Genomic DNA, 24,436 nt, shown 5'->3' with positions numbered 1-24,436 from the left:
CATTAAGAGAAAAAGGGAACCTTATGACAGATACTGAGGGGTCAAACTACAGAAGCCCTAGAGAAGTACAGAATATGCAAGAGGGGAATTTATTTGGAGACCTAAACTGGATGTGTAAGGATACTGGCAAGTAAAATAAAATAGAATCTTACAGTATAGAAGGCCATTCAACCCATCATATCTGTACAGGCTCGTGAAAGAGATACCCACTTAGTCCCACCTTCCAGCCCTGTCTCCATAGCCCTCTAACTTCATCACTTCTAAATATATATCCAACTCTCTATGGAACCCAACTCCATCACTCTCCAAGACAGCATATTCCAAACCCTAACAACTCAGAGTAAAGAAGTTTCTCATCATCTCACTTCTAGCTCTCTTGTTGACAATCTTGAAATTGTGATCCCCTAGTTACTGACATATTAACAGGAAACAATATTTTTTCTACTCCATCAAAAGTGTTCACAGATTTGAACATCTCAATAAGGTTACCTCTTAATTTTCTCTGATCCAAGGAGAATAAGTCTGATCTCTCTAATCTTTGCTTGTATTGAAAATCCTTCACTCTGGTATCTTTCAATAAATCTCCTCTGAACTCTCTCCAAGGCTTTAACATCCTTCCCTAAACAATGTGACCAGATCTGATGACAATACTGAACAAAGGAAAATCCTAAACTGTTTTTCGTACATTAAGTGTCAAAAGATAACAAAGAAAAGAGTAGGGCCCATTAAGGACCACAGCAGTAATTTGAGCATGGACCCAGAGGATATAGGTCGGGTTCTAATACTTTGTGTTGGTTTCCATTACTAAGAGGAATATTATGGGTATAGAGATTATGTTTATGATACAGTTGAAGAAATTAACAGGATAGATAGTGAGGACACTCTGATCGGTCTGGCAGGCTTCAAAGCAGATAAAATGTATCCCAGGTTGCAAGTGAGGCAAGGAAGGAATTTGCAGGAATGCTTGCAAAAATTTTCAATTCCTCTCTGGCCAGAGAACTGGAGGACCGCCAATGTGATATTGTTATTCAGGAAGGAAGAGAGAAATAAACCAGGAAACTACAGGCCAGTCTAACCTTGATGGTGGGGAAACTACTAGAAATAATTCTGAGGGACAGAGAGTTATTAGATTAGATTACATTACAGTGTGGAAACAGGCCCTTCGGCCCAACAAGTCCACACCGACCCGCCGAAGCGCAACCCACCCATACCCCTACATTTACCCCTTACCTAACACTACGGCCAATTTAGCGTGGCCAATTCACCTGACCTGCACATCTTTGGACTGTGGGAGGAAACCAGAGTACCCGGAGGAAACCCACACAGACATGGGGAGAACGTGCAAACTCCACACAGTCAGTTGCCTGAGGCGGGAACTGAACCCGGGTCTCTGGTGCTGTGAGGCAGCAGTGCTAACCACTGTGTCACCATGCCGCCCATGGTTATTCTGCAAGAAGCAGGGGTAAATCAAGAACAGTTGGCATGGTTTGTTAAAAGGAGGTTATGTCAGACCAAATTGATGGAATTTTTTTTAAGAGATAACCAATGTGTAGATGAGGGCAATGTTTTTGATTTAATCTACTTTAGCTGGGTTTTGATATGGGCCTACATTGGAGACTGATATCCAAAGTAAGAACCCATAGGATCCAAGGCAATTACATCAACAATTGGTTGAATGGCAGGAAGCAGACTGTGATGGTTGATGGATGTTTTCCCAAATAGAGGTGTGTCAAATGCGGTTCCACAGGAGTCAATGATGGGGCAGATGACTGTCTCTAATGAGCACTGCCTCTTCACAGGACTGTCCCTAATAAGGATGACTTACTATATATTATGTTGAGTGCACAATAGTTTACTTTGTGTCAATTCCCAGTCAGAAACCTTCTATACAATGAAGAGAGGACAGATACCATGTTGGCTCAGTGGTTAGCACTGCTGCCTCACAGCGCCAGGGACCCGAGTTTGATTCCAGCCTCAGGTGACTGTCTGTGTGGAGTTTGCACATTCTCCCCATGTTTGCGTGGGTTTCCTCCAGGTGCTCCGGTTTTCTCCCACAGACCAAAGGTGAGCAGGTTAGGTGGATTGGCCATGCTAAATTGCCCATAGTGTTCAGGGCTGTGTAATTTAGGTGCATTAGTTAGGGGAAATGTAGAGTAATAGGGTAGGGGAATGGGTCTGGGTGGGTTACTCTTCAGAGGGTCAATGTGGACTTGTTGGGTCAAATGGCATGTTTCCATAATGTAGGGATTCAATGAGTCAATATTTTATTGAATGCCAGAGCCGGCTCGAAGGGTCGAGTAGTAAACTCTTGTCCATTGTACGTATGTTTTCTCCCCAAAAAAGCAAGTGAACCGTCCAATTTTTAATTGATAGCCTAACAACTGGAACTGACAGTTGTTTGTAAGGAAGAGGAATTAATGGTTATGGAACCAAGTTGATGGACATCAGATACACATCAACAATTGGTTGCTGGAACAGATTCAAGGTGTTGCAGAAGCTATTCTTATTATTTTTATTGTATTTTATCAAGACGCGCTCTCCAACAATAAACCAATATCTCCCTCAAAATTGGCCTCAATTTCTTTAAAAATTAAAATTATTACCTCCAACGCCACATAAGACTGGACACTGTTTGTCCGATCCAGACAATCAAGGCAATTTGTTCTGAGCACTCCAGACTGTAGACTTAAAAGAACAGACGCAATTAATGGTTTACTTCTGCAGAACAGATGAACATTATTCAGTCTTGAGGTTGCAAATTCCAATTACTGTATAACACCAGGAAGCCTGACTAAAAATTAAATGTAAAAACAAACGGTTATCAGTGGTATTGTAATTTATACTATCAGTGAAATTTTAGCAATATTATACTTTTCTGAGCAATCTGAAAAATATTGGTTCTGCATCTAGAGATTCAGAAGTAGAAATTGGTACTGTCCTGCCACTTGAGATGGAAAGAGAATAAACTTCCTCTTTTAAGAGTTATTAACCTTTGGAATTCACTACTCCAAGCAGCAGTGGAGGCTGGATTATTGAATTTATTCGGAGAGAAAGGGGATTAAATAATTCATGAGAAGACTGGGCACCAAAATGAAAAATTTAAAACTACAGACAGCATAGAGAAAGACACATTAACAGGATATTACTGATATAGCTCAGATCACAGAATGCAGAGTTCAAGGTCAGATATGGAGTGAATTTATATTAATGGAGAAAGAGTGGTTAATAAAGGTTAATAATGATGGAAATATAATGCAGTGGCAATAATGGAGACTTGGCTCAAAAAAGGATAGAATTATTAATATTCCTGGGTATAAGGTATCAGAAATGATGAGAAAGGAAAACAGGAAGGAGTAACAATTTTGATTAAAATAAAGTGTCGCAACACTAGAAAAAGTAAATACCCTTCGATGTTAATGATTACAGTTAAGAAACAAACAAGGATCAATTTCAAACTTGTGTATTTCTCAGACCATCAAATAGTGAGGAGGAGAAAGTGACCCAGATTTTCAGGCAAAATAGGATGCATGAACTATGATAATAGGAACTTAAATGGAACTTTGATTGTGTGATTGAGGACAAATGAGGAAGAAATTTTGAAATGCATATTGGTGAACTTTTTTGATTATTATGTCACTGTTCAATATGGAAAGTGACATTGCTGGATGTAATCCTGAGGAATAAATTGGGTCAAATGGTGAATCTAGCCAGTAGTGATCTAAGTTGGGTAATGTACGGAGTATGACAAGGCACAAACTAAAATAAAAATACCAATTGGAGTCTACCAAATTTCAGAAAACTGAAAAGGCCCAGATAAATTGGAGTCAAAAACTGGCAAATGGAAATGTAACAAAACAATAAGAGGTCTTTAAAGAGGAGATGACTGCGTACATAACTTACGTACATTCAAATAAAAGAGGGAAAAAGAAGGCAACCAATGTCAGACTGACTTTAATTACAAGGAAGTGTAAAAAAATGTGATCAAGCAGGAAAAGCAAAATTAGAGATCACTTTTCCTTTCCACAAAAACATGTTGCAATATGAAAAAAATATTCTTTTCCAGCATGACATCTGAGATAATAGTTGAGGAGTTTTTTTTCTTAAAAGTCACGAGTCTATGGACCTCCCATCCCCAACAGGTAAAGGAGGTAGGATAATTAAATATTTTTAGACAGGTTTTTGACTAACAAGGGAATCAATTATGGTCACTAGGGAATTTAGAGTTAAGACCGCAGTCAGATCAGCCACGATCTCGTCAAGTAGCAAAACAAACTCAAGGGGCCAAATCACCTAAACTTGCTACTAATTCACATATCCACATCAAATGGCATTGTGCTTTAGAATGAAGATCAGAATTTTAAGTGTGTATTTACTATTTCTCACAACAGCCTTCCATATGGATCCTCTCCCACAATTAGATCAAATTGTAAGACTATTTATCTTATACCTGGAGTCCACTAGAAGATGAAATGAACCTTGCAGCAGTCCTAACATTTAGCAAATTATAGCTATCAGAATAAAGATCATTATCTCATCTCATTAATTTATTTCACACAAACTCTAATGGAGGACTCACAACAAGGATCTATCAAACATTTTATTAAATGGTTATATCCTCAAGAAGCTAAATTCTTAAACATTTAAATTAGATAGATCTCTCATTTTGTAAGCACTAATTTCTATTACTTTTAATTGTATTAATATACATTTTGAGGACATGCCACCTAAACAGTCTTTTAGTCAAGGAGACAAAGTTTGGTAGAAGATTTGTAGCTCGGGTGCTCGTTGTTGTGGTTCTGTTTGCCGAGCTGGGAATTTATCTTGCAAACGTTTTGTCTCCTGTCTAGGTGACATCCTCAGTGCTTGGGAGCCTCCTGTGAAGCGCTTCTGTGCTGTTTTCTCCGGTATTTATAGTGGCCTGTCTCTGCCGTTTCCGGTTGTCAGTTCGAGCTGTCCACTGTAGTGGCCGGTATATTGGGTCCAGGCCGGTATATTGGCTACACACACAGACGAAAAGCAACATGAATTCGACTGGGATAACACTACCATTATAGGGCAAGCCAAACAGAGAACAGCCAGGGAATTCCTAGAGGCATGGCACTCATCCACAGACTCTATCAACAAACACATCGACCTGGACCCAATATACCAGCCACTACAGTGGACAGCTCGAACTGACAACCGGAAACGGCAGAGACAGGCCACTATAAATGCCGGAGGAAACAGCACAGAAGCGCTTCACAGGAGGCTCCCAAGCACTGAGGATGTCACCTAGACAGGGGACGAAACGTTTGCAAGACAAATTCCCAGCTCGGTGAACAGAACCACAGCAGTCAAGGAGACAGTGAGGACCGCAGATGCTGGAGATCAGAGTTAAGAAGTGTGGCACTGGAAAAGCACAGTAGGTCAGGCAACATCCGAGGAACAGGAGTGTCAACATTTCGGGCAGAAGCCATTCCTGATGAAGGGCTCATGCCGGAAACATCAACTCTTCTGCTCCTCGAATACTGCCTGACCTGCTGTGCTTTTCCAGCACCACACTCTTTCAGTCTTTTAGTTAACCAGAATAATAGGCAGTGTAATTTCAGCAAGGAAAACAAATTGTAATTTTACTTGACTGGTGCAGTTTCATAATTTTACCACTGAAAAAGGAAGTGGAATAAGAACTTCTAAAGACTCACCAGGGACATATCTGCTCACCACTGGTGAAGAAGCCGAAGTTTTCCAAGTGTTCCTGCAGCTGAGGTTTTAGCAATGAGTGCAGCTTCTCCGCCTTCCCTCCTTTCACACAATGGTGATAGTCAAAATTTATCATTGGCGTGTCAGGGGCATAAGCAGAGGCCCACATCAGTTTCTAGATAGAATAAAAAACACTTATTATATGGCTCCTTTAATGTTCATTTAATTATAAGTCATGAGATGTTCAGGAGAACTGACTGAAGTCTGGATATTTCCCCACAAAGAGGATGAGGCAAACCGGAAACCAACAGCAGAGTGTGCACATCAGCCTCAGTCACATTCACCCTGATGTGGATGTGCCAGTGTTGGAGTGGGGTGGTCCAAGTTAGAAGTCACACAACACCAGGTTGTAGTCCAACCTTTTGAACAGTTATTTATAACAATTAAGGATGGGTAGCAAATGCTGGCCAGCCAGTGACACCCATGTATCATGTGTATAAATGGAACTGTACATGCCACAGCAGATTGTGTGTGACAGGAGCATATTTTGAACAAAAATGCTGTCTATTGTTCTGATGTGTCAAGTGTTAAAATTTCAGCATTGCCCACTATTGAATTAGGAGAAAGTGAGGACAGCAGATGCTGGTGATCAGAGTTGAGTGTGTGGTGCTGGAAAAGCATAGCAGGTCAGGCAGCATCCAAGGAGCAAGAGAATAGCCATTCAACTTACATATAGTCATAGAATCATACAGCACAGAAACAGACACTTCAGTCCAACTAGTCCATGCTGAATGTAGTCCCAAACTAAACTAGTGCCACCTGCCTGTTCCTGGCTCATTTCCCTTCAAACATTTCCTATTCATGTACTTATCCAAATGTCTTTTAAACATCATAATTATACACACATCCATCACTTCCTCAGGAAGTTCATCACACATGCAAACCACCCTCTGACTGATTATAAACTAAACTGTTACCAGGGTTCTGAAGTTTCCTTTTATTAAAAAAAGTTGTGGTAAAAACGTGACTATAACATAATCCTAGCTAACCTTCAATCTTCCATCCTCAATGTCAAAATCACCAAGACTCTGCTGCCCATTTTCTAAACTGTGCAAACTCCCATTCACCTATCACATCTATGCTTGTTGCTCTATATTGGCTCCTGGTTATGCAATGCTTTGATTGCAAAATTTTTCATCTTGGTTTCCAAATCACTCCATGGGCTTATCCCACCCCTATAGAAACAGAAAGATTGGAGCATGAGTAAGTCATTTGGTTCTTTGAGCCTGCTTTGCCATTCATTATGATCATGACTGATCATCCAACTCAGTGTCCTGTTCTTATTTTCTACCCATATCTTTTGATCCATTTAGTCTCGGAGCCATATCTAATTTCTCATGAAAACATTCATTGTTTTGGTCTCAACCACTTTCTGTGGCAAAGAATTCCACAGCCTCATCACTCGAGGTGAAGAAATTTCTCCTCAACTCCGTCCTAAACGTATATCCTTAGAATGTGACATAATATCTGGAGTTTCACATGACTGTGACCACCCAACAAAGTTTGGGACAGCATGGTGGCTCAGTGGTTAGCACTGCTGTCTCACAGCACCAGGGACCTGGATTTGATTCCAGCCTCGGATGACATCCTCCCAGTGTCTGCGTTGTTTCCTCCAGGTCCTCCGGTTTCCTTCCCCAATCCAAAGATGTACAGGTCAGGTGAATTGGCCATGCTAAATTGCCCATAGCATTAGGTGCATTAGTCAGGGATAAACATAGGGTACAGGAATGGGTCTGGGTGGGTTACTCTTCGGAGGGTCAGTGGGACTTGTTGGGCCGAAGAGCCTGTTTCCATACTGTAGGGAATCTAATCTAACGTATGCTACAGTTCTATTTACATTTTTTGCTTCATTTTCGCCCTTCCATCTATAGGTGATGGGAAGTAGCACATTAGGAAAATAAATTAATTCTGAATTTTTTGAAGGCAAGTGGAGAAGAAGCTTTGAACGAAAGCTTTCAGTTAAAAGATAATGAAAAACAATGCAGAAGGTAGACTTAATATGAATATATGAATAGGCATTACATATTACAGTGAAAATAAGAAAACTACTGGAAAGACAGAATACATCTAGCAGCATCTGTGGATCACCGAGCTTTCATCAGAACTGGAAAATGTTCAGATGTAACTGGTTTCAAGTATAGAGGCAGACAATTTTATGGGGGGCGGGGGGCGGGAGGTGGTGGAAGAGCAAGAATGTAAGTTTGTGATAGGGTAGAAGGCAGGAATGATGAAATATCCAATAAGATGGTAGTGCTTGGTAACATGTTAAGGGAAGAAACAAAATATGGGTTTAGAAGAAATGTAAACAGGACTAGCTTAGCTTAGGAAACTTGGTCAGCATAGACAAGTTGACCAAACAGTCTGTTTCCATGCTGTACGACTCTATAAAAAGGGGGAGAAGATACATTCAACATCAATTGCTGTGGTCCAAGAAAATTGCGAACATGAATTCTAATCTGGAAGTATTGTGGGACTGTGTTCAAGTAACAACCGAAATCATTGGAGTGGTGAAAATAGCTTCTTTTATTCAGCAATCACAGTACAAGTTCAACGTGGCAACAGTATCCCAAAATACAGTTCTTACATATATTAAAATTCCATTCTATCGTATTACACTGTTTTATCTATAGCACAGAAAGGTTTGAAGGGCTTCTGTCCTGACAGACAGGATATGGGTTAAAATGTGCTAAGTGCAGGCTGCTACTTCTGATGGGATTAAGAGTGTCTACCCAGTCCACTTGCATAATTAAGGGGTATTAGTCCTTTTGTCTTTTAAGTTAGTAAATGTTAGTAAAAATACTGGGCTTATATGCTCTAAATAAGTTAGAAATTGTACCTGTACTTAATAAAAAAGCAAAGGATATTAAACTGATCACTGCAGCTGGGTTGTGAGATTATTTACTATTTGCCGGTATGAGTTTCATTCATTCATGCAATTTCATGGAAGCACTGTTTTGTCAGTTAGTGCCTTAAAGGGAAAATAGCCGTGCTAAGAAGTGTTTAACAGGAACTTACTAACTGGGGAATCTATTCAGGCCCAGGAGATGGTTTGTAAGGGCTGTTAATATTGTAATGTTGTGTGGAGACTTGACAGGCCTGGCATTGTTTTGTATGCCACACTTATTCAGACATAAACACTGCTTGTAGCAAGGGCTGATAAGGTGTGAAAATGCAATAACTTTAGCGATCTTGTGAGTGAGTTAATAAAGATAATCTGTAACACAATATCTCAGGGAGAAAGTGATGACTACAGATGCCTCAATCCTGATGAAGAGCTTATGCCCGAAAGATCAATTCTACTGCTCCTCGGATGCTGCCTGACCTGCTGTGCTTTTCCAGCACCACACTCTCGAACACACTATCTCACACTACTGAACTCAAAAGTTGAGCCCAGAAGTTTGTAAAGCACATAACTGAAATGAGTTTAAAAACATCACACAACACCAGGTTATAGTCCAACAGGTTTATTTGGAAGCACAAGCTTTTGGACAACCACCTGATGGAGGAGCAGCACTCCGAAAGCTAGAGCTTCCAAATAAGCCTATTGGACTATAACCTGGTGCATTGTGATTTTTAACTTTGTACACCCCAGTCCAACACCAGCATCTCCAAATCATAATTGAAATGAGGTACTTTTGAGCTTCACTGACTTCTTTGCCCTTGATCTAAAGAGTGAGACTGAGATAGAGAATTAAATCAACAAGCAATTGCAAGTCCAGGATCACCCTTGCAGATTAAATGGAGATTTTCATCAAAGTGGTTGCCCAATCTGTTTAATTTCCACAAATTACAGACCATATTGTCAGCAATACTTAAAATAAGTACAAGGAGGGTTTTAAGTTTTGGATATCGAGAAGCAAGAAAGTAACAAACCAGATGTTGAGCTTCTTTGGGAAGGCAAGGAGGTATTCATGGTGATTGAGATTTTTCAAAAAGAACAGTCCCCTTGGAATGTTGGATGGGGAAGAGAAAATGTGTTTGGCTGTGGCATCACACTAGAGATGGCAGAAATAGCAGAGAATGATCTGTTCAAATGGAGGCACATGGTTTGGAAAACAAGGACAAGTGCAACCTTTTATGGTTCTAGGAGTGAGAGAAGAGGGTAAGAGCAATATCTTTGGAAATGGATCAGATATGGTTAAAGCTCTTGTCAGCTATGATGGCAGCAATCAAGGAAAAAGGAAGACTGATTGGAAGAAGAAATATAGAAAGTGACATCATCAAACTGAGACAAAGAACCTTGGAGACTGGAAAGGAGTACAGAAAAGGAATGGGGTAGGAGGATACAGAGTCAGGGTAGTTGTGGGAATCAGTGGACTTATACCAGTTATTGCCTGACAGCCTACACCCAGAACTGGAGAAAAGGAAGGGTGGCATTGGAGGTGGACTAGGTGAAAGAAATGGAAGGATAGAATATGGAAGGGGGGGGGGGGGGGAAGTGGGGATGATTTTTTTCTAGTCAAGAGCAACAAAAAGAAATGAAACTATTTCAGAAAATTACACTGATACTGCCATCAATGCACTACATGCAGTACAAAGATAGATAAGGTTAGCCTGATTCAAAGAATGTTTAATTTTCTACATTTCCCACAAAAAGGCAGGCATATTAGATCAGATTCCCTACAGTATGGAAACAAGCCATTCGGCCCAACAAGTCCATACCGACGCTCCAAAGAGTAACTCACACAGACCCATTCCCTACCCTATATTTACCCCGACAAATGCACCTAATACTATGGGGAATTTAGCATGACCAATTCACCTAACGTGCACATCTTTGGATTGTGGGAGAAAACCGGAGCATCCGGAGGAAACCTACGCAGACACAGGGAGCATGTGCAAACTCCACACAGACAGTCGTCCAAGACTGGAATCAAACCCGGGTCCCTGGTGCTGTGAGACAGCAGTGCTAACCACTGAGCCACCGTGCTGCATATCCAGGGTCCATATATGTTCCCACAGCAATAAATGTTATTTAGAAGAATGGAATTAAAGAGACTGTTTAGTACAAGAGTACTACTCAGTGATAGTCAAAGCTACCCTGACAGCATTTCTTCATACCTTTCTTCCTGTCATTTTATTCTTTTTTATTCATTCGCAGGATGTGCACGCATCTGGTCGGCCAGCACTTATTGTCCATTCCTAGTTGCCCTTGAGAAGGTGGTGGTGAAGTGCCTTCTTGAACTGCTGAAAGTCCACCTGTGAGTTGACCCACAATGCCGACAAGGTGGGAATTCCAGGATGCTCCCCCAGTGACAGTGAAAGGAGGCAATATACTTCCAAATCAGCATGATGACTGGCTTGGAGGGGAACTTGCAAGATGGTGTTCCTGTGTTTCTCTTATCCTTATCCTTCTAGATATGGTGGGAGAAATAGCAAGTGCACTTGTGGTCATTTTCCAAAATTCACTGAACTGTGGCGTAGTTCCAGCAGATTGGAAAACAGCAAATGTCATGCCACTGTTTAAAATGGGTGGTAGACAAAAGATGAGTAATTATAGACCGGTTAGCTTAACCTGCGTAGTGGGGGAGATGCTGAAGTTTATCAAGGATGAAATAGCAAGGCATTTAGATAGAAATTGTCCCATTGGGCAGACGCTGCATGGGTTCATGAAAGGCAGGTCATGCTAAACTAATCTTTTGGAATTCTATGAAGACAGTACGAGCACAGTGGACAATGGGGACCAGGTAGATGTGTTGTATCTAGACTTCCAAAAGGCCTTCGACAAGGTGCTGGACTATACTGGCACACTGGCTCAGCGGTTAGCACTGCTGGCTCAGGGACATGGGTTTGACCCCAGCCTCGGGTGACTGTCTGTGTGGAGTTTGCATATTCTCCCTGTGTCTGTGTGGGTTTCCTCCCACAATCCAAAGATGTGTAGGTTAGGTGAATTGGCCATGCTAAATTGCTCAGTGTTCAGGGATGTGTGGGTTGGGTGCATTAGTCAGTGGTAAATATAGAGGAATAGGTTTGGGTGGGATACTCTTTACAGGGTCAGTGTGGACTTGTTGGGCCAGAGGGCTGGTTTCCACACTATAGGGATTCTATGATATCATTCTATGAACAGGCTGCTGCATAAGATAAACATGCACAGCATTACTGGTAAAGTATTAGCATGGATAGAGGATTGGTTGACTAACAGGAAACAAAGAGAGTGGGGATAAATAACCAACTATTCTGGTTGGCTATTCACAATTTATATAGATGGTTTGGAGTTGGGGACCACATGTAGTGTGTCAAAGTTTGCAGATGACACTAAGACGAGCGGGCAGAGCAAAATGTACAGAGGACTGTGAAACTTTGCAGAGGAACATAGATAAATTAAGTATGTGGGCAAAGGTCTGGCAGACGGAATACAATATTAATAAATATGAAGTCATTCATTTTGGTAGGAGTAACAGTAATAAATGGCTATTACTTGAATGATAAAAAGTTGCAGCTGCTGCTGTGCAGAGGGACCTGGGTGTCCTTGTGCATGAATCACAGAAGGTTGGTCTGCAGATCCAATGAATAAATAGCAATGCAAATAATTTTTTTTCCTATTGCTAAAGGGATTGAATTTAAAAGTAGGGAAATTGTGTTGCAGCAGAGTGCTGACAAGGCCACACCTGGAGTAGTGCGTGCAGTTTTGGTCTCCAGAGGAGGTACACTAGGTTGATTCTGGAGCTGAGGGGGTTGGCTTACGAGGAGACACCGAGGAGACTAGGATTATATTCATTGTAATTTAGAAGAATGAGGTAGGATCTTATAGAAATATATAAAATTACAAAGGGAATAGATAAGATAGCAATGGAGAAAATGTGTCCACTGGCAGGTGAAACTAGGACAAGAGGGCATAGCCTCAAAATTAGGCGGAGCAGATTTAGGACTGAGTTGAGAAGGAACACCTTCACCCAGAGAGTTGTGAATCGATAGAATTCCCTGCCCAGGGGTGTAGTTGACACTAATTTAGTGAACGTTTTTAAAGCTAAGATAGACTTTTTTAAAACAATAAAGGAATTAGGGGTTATGGTCAGAGAGCGGGTAGATGAAGCTGAGGACACGAAAAGATCAGCTATGAACTTATTGAAATTGCAAAGCAGACTCGAAGGGCCAGATAGTCTACTCTTGCTCTGAGTTCTTACATTCTAGATGGAAGTAGACATGGTGGATGGAGGTGGATATACACAAACTGGTTCAATTGAATCTCTTAATCAATATCAAGTGTAGAGGCATTCTTAGGAAGGCAAACAGGGGATACAGGTAGCATGAGCAGATAAGGTAAAGGATAATCAAAATTGATTCTACAACTACACTAAGAGGAAGAGGGTAACTGGAGAGAGGGTAAGGCCCCTTAAAGATCAAGGAGGTAGTCCTGGTGTTGAACCCCAGGACATGGGAGAGATACCTCCTATGTTCACATCCAAATCATTTATATACATCACGAAAAGCAGTGGACCCAGCACTGATCCTTGTGGCACACCACTGGTCACAAAGCCTCCAGTCTGAAAAGCAACCCTGCTCCACCACCCTTTCTCTTCTACCTTCGAGCCATTTCTGTATCCAAATGGCTAGTCCTTTGAGTAAAGGAGTTGGGAAGTCATATTAAGGTTGTATAGGAGATTGGTGAGGCCTCTTCTGGAATACCATGTCCTGTTCTAGTCACCCAGTTATATGAAGGATATTATCAAGCTGGAGAGGGTTCAGAAGAGATTTTCCAGGATGTTGTCAGATACGTGCATGTCTTTGTTTAGCCTGTTCCAGGATAGATGTATTGTTCCAGTCGAACTAGTGTCCCTCTTCTTCTGTGTGCATGAATACCAATGATAGTTGGTCATGTCTTTTGTTGACTAGTTGGTGCTCATGTATTCTGGTGGCTAGTTTCCTGCCCATCTGTCCAATATAATGTTTGTTGCAGTTCTTGCAGGATATTTTGTATATGATGTTTGTTCTGCTGGTTGTTGGTATGGGGTCCTTTAAATTCATCAGGAGCTGTTTCAGTGTGGTGGTAAGTTTGTGGGCTGGAGTAGTCTGGCTGTCATCTCCGAGATGTCTTTGATGTATGGCAGGGTGGCTAGAGTCTCTGGGCATGTTGTGTCTTCTTGTTTATGTCTGTTGTGCAGGAATTGGCAGACAGTGCATATCGGGTATCTGTTGATCCTGAATACGTTGTGTAGGCTTTTCTTCAGCTTCTCGGTAGTTCCTGGGTGCTGCAGTGTGTTGTGGCTCATTTAAGTAATGTTCTGATGCAGTTCCACTTGTCGGTGTTGGGATGATTGTTTCTATTGTTGAGCATCTATTCAGTGTGTAGAGCTTTCCTGTCTGTAGAGCTGTGTGTAGAGCTGGTCTGCAGCTCTCTGTTGGCTTTTCTTTCTACTGTGACATCTAGGAAGGGGAGTCAAGTTGTGTTTTCTTCCTCTTTGGTGAACTTTAGACCAGTAAGGATGTTGTTTGTGTGTTTGTGAGTTTCTTCTAATTTGATGCATTTCATGATGACAAAGGTGTCATCACATAGCGGACTCAAAGGTTGGGCTAGATGATGGGAAGGGCTGTTCATTCTAACCTCTGCATAACTGCTTCTGTTAAAAATTCTGATATTGTGATCCCATAGGTGCCCCATTGATTTGTTTGTAGATCTTGTCATTGAAGGTGATCAAACAATCCCTCCAATAGGGAGAGGAGATGCCTTGTGGTATTATTGCTGGTGGGCTGTTAATTCAGAGGCCCAGATAATATTATATGGAGGGGAAAGTGAGGACTGCAAATGCTGGAGATCAGAGCTGAAAATGCGCAGCAGGTCAGGCAGCATCCAAGGAGCAGGAGAATCGACGTTTCGGGCATGAGCCCTTCTTCAGGAATGAGGAAAGCGTGTCCAGCAGGCTAAGATAAAAGGTGGGGAGGAGGGACTTGGGGGAGAGACGTTGGAAATGCGATAGGTTGAAGGAGGTCAAGGTGAGGGTGATAGGCCAGAGAGGTCAGTAAGAAGATTGCAGGTTAGGAAGGCGGTGTTGAGTTCAAGGGATTTGACTGAGACAAGGTGGGGGAGGGGAATGAGGAAACTGGAGAAATCTGAGTTCATCCCTTGTGGTTGGAGGGTTCCTAGGCAGAAGATGAGGCGCTCTTCCTCCAACCGTTGTGTTGCTATGGTCTGGCGATGGAGGAGTCCAAGGACCTGCATGTCCTTGGTGGAGTGGGAGGGGGAGTTGAAGTGTTTACCTACAGGGTGTTTGGGTTGGTTGGTCCGGGTGTCCCAGAGGTGTTCTATGAAACGTTCCGCAAGTAGGCGGCCTGTCTCCCCAATATAGAGGAGGCCACATCGGGTGCAGCAAATGATGTGTGTGGAGGTGCAGGTGAATTTGTGGCGGATATGGAAGTATCCCTTGGGGCCTTGAAGGGAAGTAAGGGGGGAGGTGTGGGCGCAAGTTTTGCATTTCTTGCGGTTGCAGGGGAAGGTGCCGGGAGTGGAGGTTGGGTTGGTGGGGGGGTGTGGACCTGACGAGGGAGTTATGGAGGGAGTGGTCTTTTCGGAACGCTGACAGGGGAGGGGAGAGAAATATATCCCTGGTGGTGGGGTCCGTTTGGAGTTGGCGGAAATGACGACGGATGATACGGTGTATATGGAGATTGGTGGGGTGGTAGGTGAGGACCAGTGGGGTTCTGTCCTGGTGGTAATTGGAGGGGCGGGGCTCAAGGGCAGAGGACCGGGAAGTGGAGGAGATGTGGTAGAGGGCATCGTTGATCACGTCTGGGGGGAAATTGCGGTCTTTGAAGAAGGAGGCCATCTGGGTTGTATGGTATTGGAACTGGTCCTCCTGGGAGCAGATGCGGCGGGGACGAAGGAATTGGGAATATCGGATGGCGTTTTTACAGGGGGCAGGGTGGGAGGAGGTGTAGTCTAGGTAGCTGTGGGAGTCGGTCGGTTTATAGTAAATGTCCGTGTTGATTTGGTCGCCCGAGATAGAAATGGAAAGGTCTAGGAAGGGGAGGGAGGAGTCTGAGAGGGTCCAGGTGAATTTGAGGTCAGGGTGGAAGGTGTTGGTAAAGTGGATGAACTATTCAACCTCCTCGTGGGAGCACAAGGTAGCGCCAATACAGTCATCGATGTAGCCGAGGAAAAGGTGGGGGGTGGTGCCAGTGTAGCTGCGGAAGATGGACTGTTCCACATATCCTATGAAGAGGCAGGCATAGCTGGGGCCCATGCGGGTGCCCATGGCTACTCCTTTGGTTTGGAGGAAGTGGGAGGATTGGAAAGAGAAGTTGTTCAGGGTGAGGATCAGTTCAGTCAGTCGAAGGAGGGTGTCAGTGGAAGGGTACTGGTTGGTACAGTGGGAAAGGAAGAAGCGGAGGGTTTTAAGTTCTTCGTGATGGGGGATGGAGGTGTACAGGGACTGGATGTCCATGGTGAAGATAAGGCGTTGGGGACCAGGGAAGCGAAAATCATGGAGGAGGTGGAGAGCGTGGGTGGTGTCCCGAACGTAGGTGGGGAGTTCTTGGACTAAGGGGGACAGGATCGTGGCGAGTTATGCAGAGATGAGTTCGGTGGGGCAGGAGCAGGCTGAGACAATGGGTCGGCCGGGGCAGTCAGGTTTGTGGATTTTGGGCAGGAGGTAGAAACGGGCGGTGCGGGGTTGTGGGACTATGAGGTTGGAGGCGGTGGATGGGAGATTCCCTGAGGTGATGAGGTTATGGATGGTCTGGGAGATGATAGTTTGGTGGTGGGAGGTGAGGTCATGGTCAAGGGGGCAGTAGGAGGAGGTGTCCGCAAGCTGGCGTTTAGCCTCAGCGGTGTAAAGGTCCAACCATTCCAGATGGAATGCTTTTCGTAGATTCAGTGTGAACTTGTTGAGTCCAATGGCCTGGTTCCACACTGTAGTGATTCTATGAAATTTTCAAATATCAATCTATCCTCGTAAACTGTTTATATTCTTCTCGCAACTTGCCTATCCACCAATTTTTATATCATCTGCAAATCTGGCTATTGTACATTTGCTTCCTTCCTCCAAGTCAATAATATGTTGTAAACAAATGCAGTCCCAACACGGATCTCTGTGGAACCCCACCTGGTCAGGGTCGAAAAGTGTGGCGCTGGAAAAGCACAGCTAGTCAGGCAGTATGCAAAGAGCAGAAGAGTCAACGTTTCAGGCATAAGCCCTTCATCAGGAAAGGTTACAGAGTGCCAAGCTAAAAAAACCCTATCCCCACTGATGTTTCCTGCCCATCAGCCAATTCTCCATCCATGCCTATACTGCCTCTAACACCCTATCACTCAACCTTTTGTGAGACATCTTGTTGAACGCCTTCTGGAAGTCCAAATACAACATATGTATTGGTTCCCCTCAGTCCACTTTGGTTGAGACTTCCTTGAAAAATAATAATAAATTAGTCAGATATGATTTCCCTTTTATGAAGCTATGCTGACTCTGCTTGATTAATGATTTCCCAAATCTGCAGCTATCATTTCCTCCATAATAATTCCAACAATAGATGTTAGGCTAATCAGCCTACAGTTATGCACTTTTTCCCTTACGTTTCTCCTTTATTGAATTTAGGTGTCACATGACACTTTTCCAATCCTCAGGTATTTCTCCAAGATCCAAAGATTTTTAGAATGTAACAACAATGTTACTCTGTGGCTACCTCTTTTCAGATCCTCGAGTGCAAGCCATCAGGATCAGGACACTTACCTACCTTTAGCCCCATTAGTTTGTCTCATTACTATTTCTCAAGTGATGTTGAGAAAATAATTCCTCCCCTATGTTTTTATATTTACTGAGATGGTCCAAGTATTTTCTATCATATCAGATGGGTACAAAATATCCATTTTCTCATTCCCCAAAACTATTTCCCTAGATTCTAGCTCTAAAGGGCTTATGTTCATTTTGACCTTTTCTATTTCTTTTTATATATTTAAAGAAGCTCTTACTGTCAGTTTTTATATTCCTTGTTAATTTGGCCTCGTAGATTACTTTCTCTCTCCAAAGAGGAACATCTCGCCCTATAATCAGTAAAAAGAGTGTGAAAGGTGGTGTAACCTGCTCTCCAGCAACTTCCTGGTTAAATAGAAATAAATCCCTGACACTCACTTTAAAATTAACAAGTAACTATTTATTTATCTAAATCTAACAGTGAATTAACTAAATTATTAACAAACAGAATAAAACCCTTCTAACTACGAACTATTCCCAAATAAGGCAAGATTCTAATGGCATGCTGTTCCAATAAATACCAGTCCCACTCATATATGAAAAAAATAGAATTTATTCTCTCACAATTACAGCTAGGTTGTGTGTCTTTCGGAAAATTATGTGCCTTCTTCTGTTGATTCTTGTCAGTAACTCTTTCGCTGTCATTGGTACTGTTACATTTTAGATGACGCTTTCTCGAATGCATAGATGACTGAGAGCTAATTTCTCTCTCTAGAATGGAGGGCTGGTAGCTCAGGTGATGACAGTCAGCTCTGGGGTCTTTGTCTAACTGCCCCTCTCTTTTATACCCTTGTTGACATATAGGATTGGTCCTATCTTGTCAAAACCATCAGATTTAAATTTAATAGGTGCTTGGTATGTAAGGGCCTAACTTAAGGTGATTGGCTAAATTTAAAACCTGTTACCTTGATAAAAGTTGTTGCTTGGCCTGCTAACTGTATGGTTTTTCAATACAAATGTTTCAGTTCAAGTGCTCTCTGTTGCTGCAAACTTTAAAACTGTTTACAGACATCCAAGCACTGAAAAAACACCACCTTTTCAAAAGGACCACATAATGTTCCCCCCACTTTTTACAATTTTAGAAATATCAAATTCTAACTTCCTCTTTCCTAATCTACAATTATTCTACCCAATGTTGCAACTTTTTTAGACCTCTTTTGCTGAATTCTATTTTGTTTTCCTTCCTTACATGCTTTTTCTTTCAAATTTAATCAACTTCTTTTATACTTAACTTCCTTGTTTAGCCACAAATGTGTCGCTCTCTCTTTAGGCTAGCTTAGTCATTGACTTGAAATGTTTAGTCTCTTTCTCTTTCCACAGTTGCTACCAAATCTGTTCCATATTATCTGAATATCCTGTTTTCATGGAATTTGTGTCTGTCCTATTTTGCTTTTATGTCAAGAACAATGTGCCTTTTTCAACTGGAACTCCCACACAATGGAATCGGGTCAAACCCATGACTTGAAGCCGAATGGCAGTTCACCAAGCCTTCTTGGCAAATAATTTCATGCCGTATTTTTCCCTACCCAAATTTAAATTCAGGTTTAAATTCAATTTCCAAAAGTTATAGACCGTTGAGATTCTGCAGTGAGATAGTGACTAACTCACTAAACAATCCACATCTCTACAGTGCATACAAAATGTTTCAGACAAAGTTTTCACTGATGACATCCCTACCTTAAAAGCCCTGCTAAGAACCTCCTCTCCTCCTTTAATTCTTAGCAGGTTAACAATGACTTGACTCCCATACTGCTGTCTCAGCAAAATCAAATGCCTGCAAAATCACAGTCAATGCATTTTATTCACTTCATAGATGGCCAGGTGCAATAATTATGCATATATACTATACAAAAGTAAGCATTATAATCTAATATTCATTTTTCATATTTAAAAATACATAAAGTCATGTGTATCATAGATATAAATGTACATTATAAATACATTTTGTATAAATTTCAGCTGTCACACAATGGAAGCATTCCGAGTTTGGATATTATGGATTCAATTCCAACCTCAGAACTTGAGCACAGAATCTAGTCTGACACTTCAGTGCAATACTGAGGAAATGCTGCACTATCACAGCAGTCATTTTCTACCTGAGATTTCAAACCAAGACATCATCAGCCCTCTAAGGTTAGCATAAAATGTCCCACTGCCCTACTTGAATTAAGAGCAGTGCACCAAAAGCAGCTTAAACTAATTTGGAAGGGGAAAGGGAGCCAAGATGAAGCAGAGCGGAACAATATTAAAGGCAGAGAAACAATTGGCACGAGAATAAACAGTTGCTCAGAAATTTGAAGGAATCAGACAAAAGAGAAATGCAAGCAGAATATGGAAACAGTAATCACAATATTAGGTTTATTGCTGCAATGGAAAAGAATAACCATAGATGAAGATACTTCAAGGACTGTGAGTAGATCTGGCATCATACCTTATGAAGGATGCATTGGCCTTGGAAGGTGTACAACCTAGATTTATAAGGATGATGCCTGGACTTCAGGGGTGAAGTATGAGGAGAGATTATACAAATTTTCTCTGAAATTTAGAAGGTTAAAGGATAATCTGATTGAAGTCTTCAAAATAGTAACAGAAAAAGACAGAATAGACAAAAGATAAATTATTTCACTGGTTGAAGATTCTGTAACACAGGGGCATAGTCCAAAAAGTAGGGAATGATCAGGAATGACGTGATGAAGCACTTCTACACACAAAGGATGACAGAGGTTTGGAATCCTCTTTCACAACCTGTTTTTCAGTGGCAGCGGCAGCAGCAACTCGAAGGGCGGGAGCTTGCACCAGGGGACTGTCGGGAGCAGTGAGTCATTGATTTGTGCTTTTAAAGTTGAAGTCAGAGAGCAGAGGTTTCTGGGAAAGGAGGGACTTCTTATTTTTATTTCCGTCCTGCTATATAAGTCGGTGTCTTCTCAACCCGAGACCCTACCTTTGTAGGGCCTCCCACTCAATCACCTCCTCTAACCTTAAAAACCAGGGACATATCAGGCAAGTGTCTCTTCTTTTATACTTCGTGACTAGAGGACTAGCAGTGATGGCAGTACAGGGAGAGCAATGTTCCTCCTGCAGGACGGTTGAGGTCAGGGATGCTAATAGTGTCCCATCCAACTACATCTGCAGGAAGTGCACCCAACTCTCGTTCCTCCAAGACCATGCTAGGGAACTGGAGCGGGAGCTGGATGAACTTCGGATCATTCGGGAGGCAGAGGTTGTGATAGACAGAAGTTACAGGGAAGTAGTTACTCCTGGGCGAGAGAGAGTTGGGTGACTGTTCGAAGGGGGAGAAAACAGTCAGTGGAGGGATCCCCTGTGGTCGTCCCCCTGAAAAACATGTATAACGTTTTGGATACTGTTGAGGGGGACGACTTACCAGGAGCACGCAGTGGGGCCCAGGTCTCTGACACAGAGCCTTCCCTGTTGCACAGAAGGGAAGGAGGGAAAGGAGGAGAGTGTTAGTCACTGGGGACTCAATAGGTAGACGCTCAGATAGGTTTGTAGGGAACGAATGAGACTCGCAGTTGGTGTGTTGCCTCCCAGGTGCAAGGGTCTGTGCTGTCTTGGATCGTAACTTTGAGGTTCTGAAGGGAGAGGGTGAGCAGTCTCAAGTCGTTGTCCAAATAGGTACCAATGACATAGGTAGAAAGAAGATAGGGATGTAAGGCAGGATTTCAAGGAGCTATGGTGGAAGTTGAGAGCTAGAACAAACAGAGTTGTTATCTCTGGTTTGTTACCCTTGTCACATGATAGCGAGGCAAGGAATAAGGAGAGATATCAGCTAAACATGTGGCTGCAAGGATGGTGCAGGAGGGAGGGGTTTCAGGTTTTTGGATAATTGGGGCTCATTCTGGGGAAGGTGGGACTTCTACAAATAGGACAGTCTTCACTTGAACCAGAGGGGAACTAATATCCTGGGTGGGAAATTTGCTGGTGATATTCGGGTGGGTTTAATCTAGCTCAGCAGGGAGATGGGAACTGGAGGTGTAGCTGCAGTGCACAGGAGGATGAGAGTAGGAAGGACAGGGACAGGATTTCAGGGTCACAGTAATGTGCTGGCAGACAGCAAAGTGGTTTGAAGTGTGTCAACTTCAACGCCAGAAGCATCCGAAATAAGGTAGGTGAGCTTGCAGCATGGATAGGTATCTGGGACTTTGATGTTGTGCCATTTTGAAGACATGGATAGAGCAGGGTGAGGAATGAATGTTGCAGGTTCCAGGGTTAAGATCTTTCATTAAAAACAGGTGAGGCGGTAAAAGAGGGGGAGGCGTGGCCTTGTTAGTCAAAGATAGCATAACGGTGACTGACAGAACTTTTGATGAGGACTCATCTACTGAGGTAATGTGGGCTGAGGTTAGAAACAGGAGAGGAGAGGTCACACTGCTTGGAGTTTTTTTTATTGGCCTCTGCAGAGTTCCAGGGAGGTTGAAGAGAGGATTAGTAACATTATTCTGGGTAGGAGTGAAAGGAAGAAGATGGTCATTATGGGGGACTTTAACTTCCCCAACATTGATTGGAAATGTCATAGCTCTAGTGCGTTGGATGGATCAGTTTTTGTCCAATGTGTACAGGAGGGTTTCCTGACACAGTATGTCGAAGGTCCGACAAGCGGGGAGGCCACACTGGATCTCGTGCTTGGTAATGAACCAGGCCAGATGTTTGATATAGTTGTAGGTGAGCACTTTGGAGAGAATGACCATAATTCAGTTACGTTTAGTTTAGCAATGGAAAGGGATCGGTATATGCCACAGGTCAAAAGTTATCGATGGGGCAAGGGCAATTATAATGCGATTAGACAAGAATTAGGACGCATAGAATAGGGTAGCAAAAAGCAGGGGATGCGGACAATAGAAATGTAAAGCTGATTTAAGGAACAGATATTGGGTGTCCTTGATAGGTATGCCCTTGTCAGGCAGGGAGGAAGTGATAAGGTAAGGGAACGATGGTTTACGACAGAAATTGCATCCCTTGTTAAGAAGAAGAAGGAGACTTGTGTTGATGAGGCAAGATGGTACAGATGAGATGATGGAGAGTTACAGATCAGCTAGGAAGGATTTAAAGAGAGAGTTAAGAAGAGCAAAGAGAGGACACGAGCAGTCTTTAGCAAATAGAATAAAAGAGAAACCTAAAGCTTCCTATAGGTATGTGAGGAATAAAAGGATGATTAGGGTAGGAATAGGACCAGTCAAAGACAGAAGTGGGAAGTTGAGTGTGGACCCTGTAGAGATCAGAGAGGTGCTAAATGAATATTTCTCATCGGTGTTCACTTAGGCAAAGGACAATATTGTAGAGGAGAAGAATGAGGTACGAGATATTAGACTAGAAAGGGTTGAGGTTAGTTACGTACAGATGTTATCAATTCTAGGAGAAGTGAAAGTAGAAAAGTCCCCTGGGCCAGATGGGATTTATCCGAGGACTCTCTGGGAAGCTAGAGAGGAGAGAGCAGAGCCTTTGGCTTTGAAATTTGAGTCGTCATTTTCTACAGGTTTAATACCTGAGGACTGGAGGATTGCAAATGTTGTGCCCTTGTTCAAGAAGGGCAGCAGAGATGACCCAGATAATTATAGACCAGTGAGCCTTACTTCTGTTGTAGGAAAGGTTTTGGAAAGGATTATAAGAGATAAGATATATAATCATCTAGCAAGCAACAATTTGATTTCAGATAGTCAACATGGTTTCGTCAAGGGCAGGTCGTGTCTCACAAACCTCATTGAGTTTTTTTGAGAAGGTGACCAAGCATGTAGATGAGGGTAGGGCAGTTGACATGGTATAGTTGGACTTCAGTAAAGTCTATGATAAGGTTCCACATGGTAGGCTGATGGAGAAAATGGAGAAAATGCAGAGGCATGGAATTGAGGGTAATTTAGCAGTTTGGATTAGAAACTGGCTTTCTGGAAGAAGGCAGCGAGTGATGGTTGATGGAAAGTATTCAGTCTGGAGTCCAGTTACTAGTTGTGTTCCACAAGGATCTGTTTTGGGACCACTGCTGGTTGTCATTTTTATAAATGACTTAGACGCAGGCATAGGTGGATAGATTAGTAAATTTGCAGACGACACTAAAGTCGGTGGAGTAGTGGACAGTTTGGAAGAACGTTACGGGTTGCAGGGGGACGTGGATAAACTGCAGAATTGGGCTGAGAGGTGATAAATGGAGTTCAATGCAGATAAATGTGAGGTGATGCACTTTGGGAAGAATAACAGGAGGGCAGAGTACTGGGTCGATGGAAAGATTCTTGGTAATGTGGATGTGCAGAGGGATCTTGGAGTCTATGTGCATAGATCCCTGAAAGTTGCCACCCAGGTGGATAGTGCTGTTAAGAAGGCATACGGCGTGTTAGGGATTTTGGGATTGAGTTCCGGAACTGCAATATCATGCTGCAACTATACAGAACGCTGGTGCGGCCACACTTGGAATATCGTGTACAGTTCTGGTCGCCCCATTACAGAAACGATGTGGGAGCATTGGAAAAGGTGCAGAGGAGATTTACCAGGATGTTGCCTGGTCTGGAGGGAAAGTCTTATGAGGAAAGGCTGAGAGACTTGAGTGTTTTCTCATTGGAAAGAAGGTGGTTAAGGGGGGGGGATTTGATAGAGACATACAAGATGATCAGAGGATTAAGTTAAACAGACAAGGAAGGCAAGAGTATGCATGGAATAAGGGAAGACTGATGAATAAACTGAATTTATTTCCACGCAAGAGGCCTGACAGGGAAGACAGATAAACGCAGGGCATGGATGGGTACATTGGATTGGGATTTCATAGCTATTGTAGAGACGACTGAGGGAGGGATGGGATAGGAAACTTAATGTTCCGCGTTACAGATGCCTTAGGAAGGATAGAAGGGGAAGCAAGAGAGGAGAGGAATGTCATTTTTTTAATGAGGGAAAACATCATGGCAGTACTTAGAAAGGATATTACTGAGGGATTGTCCAGTGAAGCTAAATGGATGGTGCTAAGAAATAAGAAGAGGTGATTATTTTCGTGGGAGTTTACAATAGGTCTCCCC

At 42.6% G+C, this 24,436-nt stretch overlaps 1 protein-coding gene across 1 annotated transcript in view; it reads right to left on the bottom strand.

The window, feature by feature from the left end:
* Nucleotides 1-24,436, bottom strand: part of LOC140483114 (synaptojanin-2-like) — a 240,889-nt gene that overhangs the window by 109,287 nt on the left and 107,166 nt on the right. The window contains exons 7-9 of the mRNA XM_072581079.1: nt 19,101-19,197; nt 5,682-5,854; nt 2,604-2,685 (exon numbers count right to left, since the gene is read on the bottom strand). Coding sequence (XP_072437180.1) covers nt 2,604-2,685; nt 5,682-5,854; nt 19,101-19,197 — 352 coding nt within the window. The remainder of the gene's footprint in view (nt 1-2,603; nt 2,686-5,681; nt 5,855-19,100; nt 19,198-24,436) is intronic.

The sequence above is a fragment of the Chiloscyllium punctatum genome, chromosome 11, assembly GCF_047496795.1.
Source record: "Chiloscyllium punctatum isolate Juve2018m chromosome 11, sChiPun1.3, whole genome shotgun sequence".
Classification (NCBI taxonomy): Eukaryota; Metazoa; Chordata; class Chondrichthyes; order Orectolobiformes; family Hemiscylliidae; genus Chiloscyllium; species Chiloscyllium punctatum.
This window is presented reverse-complemented; position numbering and strand designations above follow the sequence as displayed.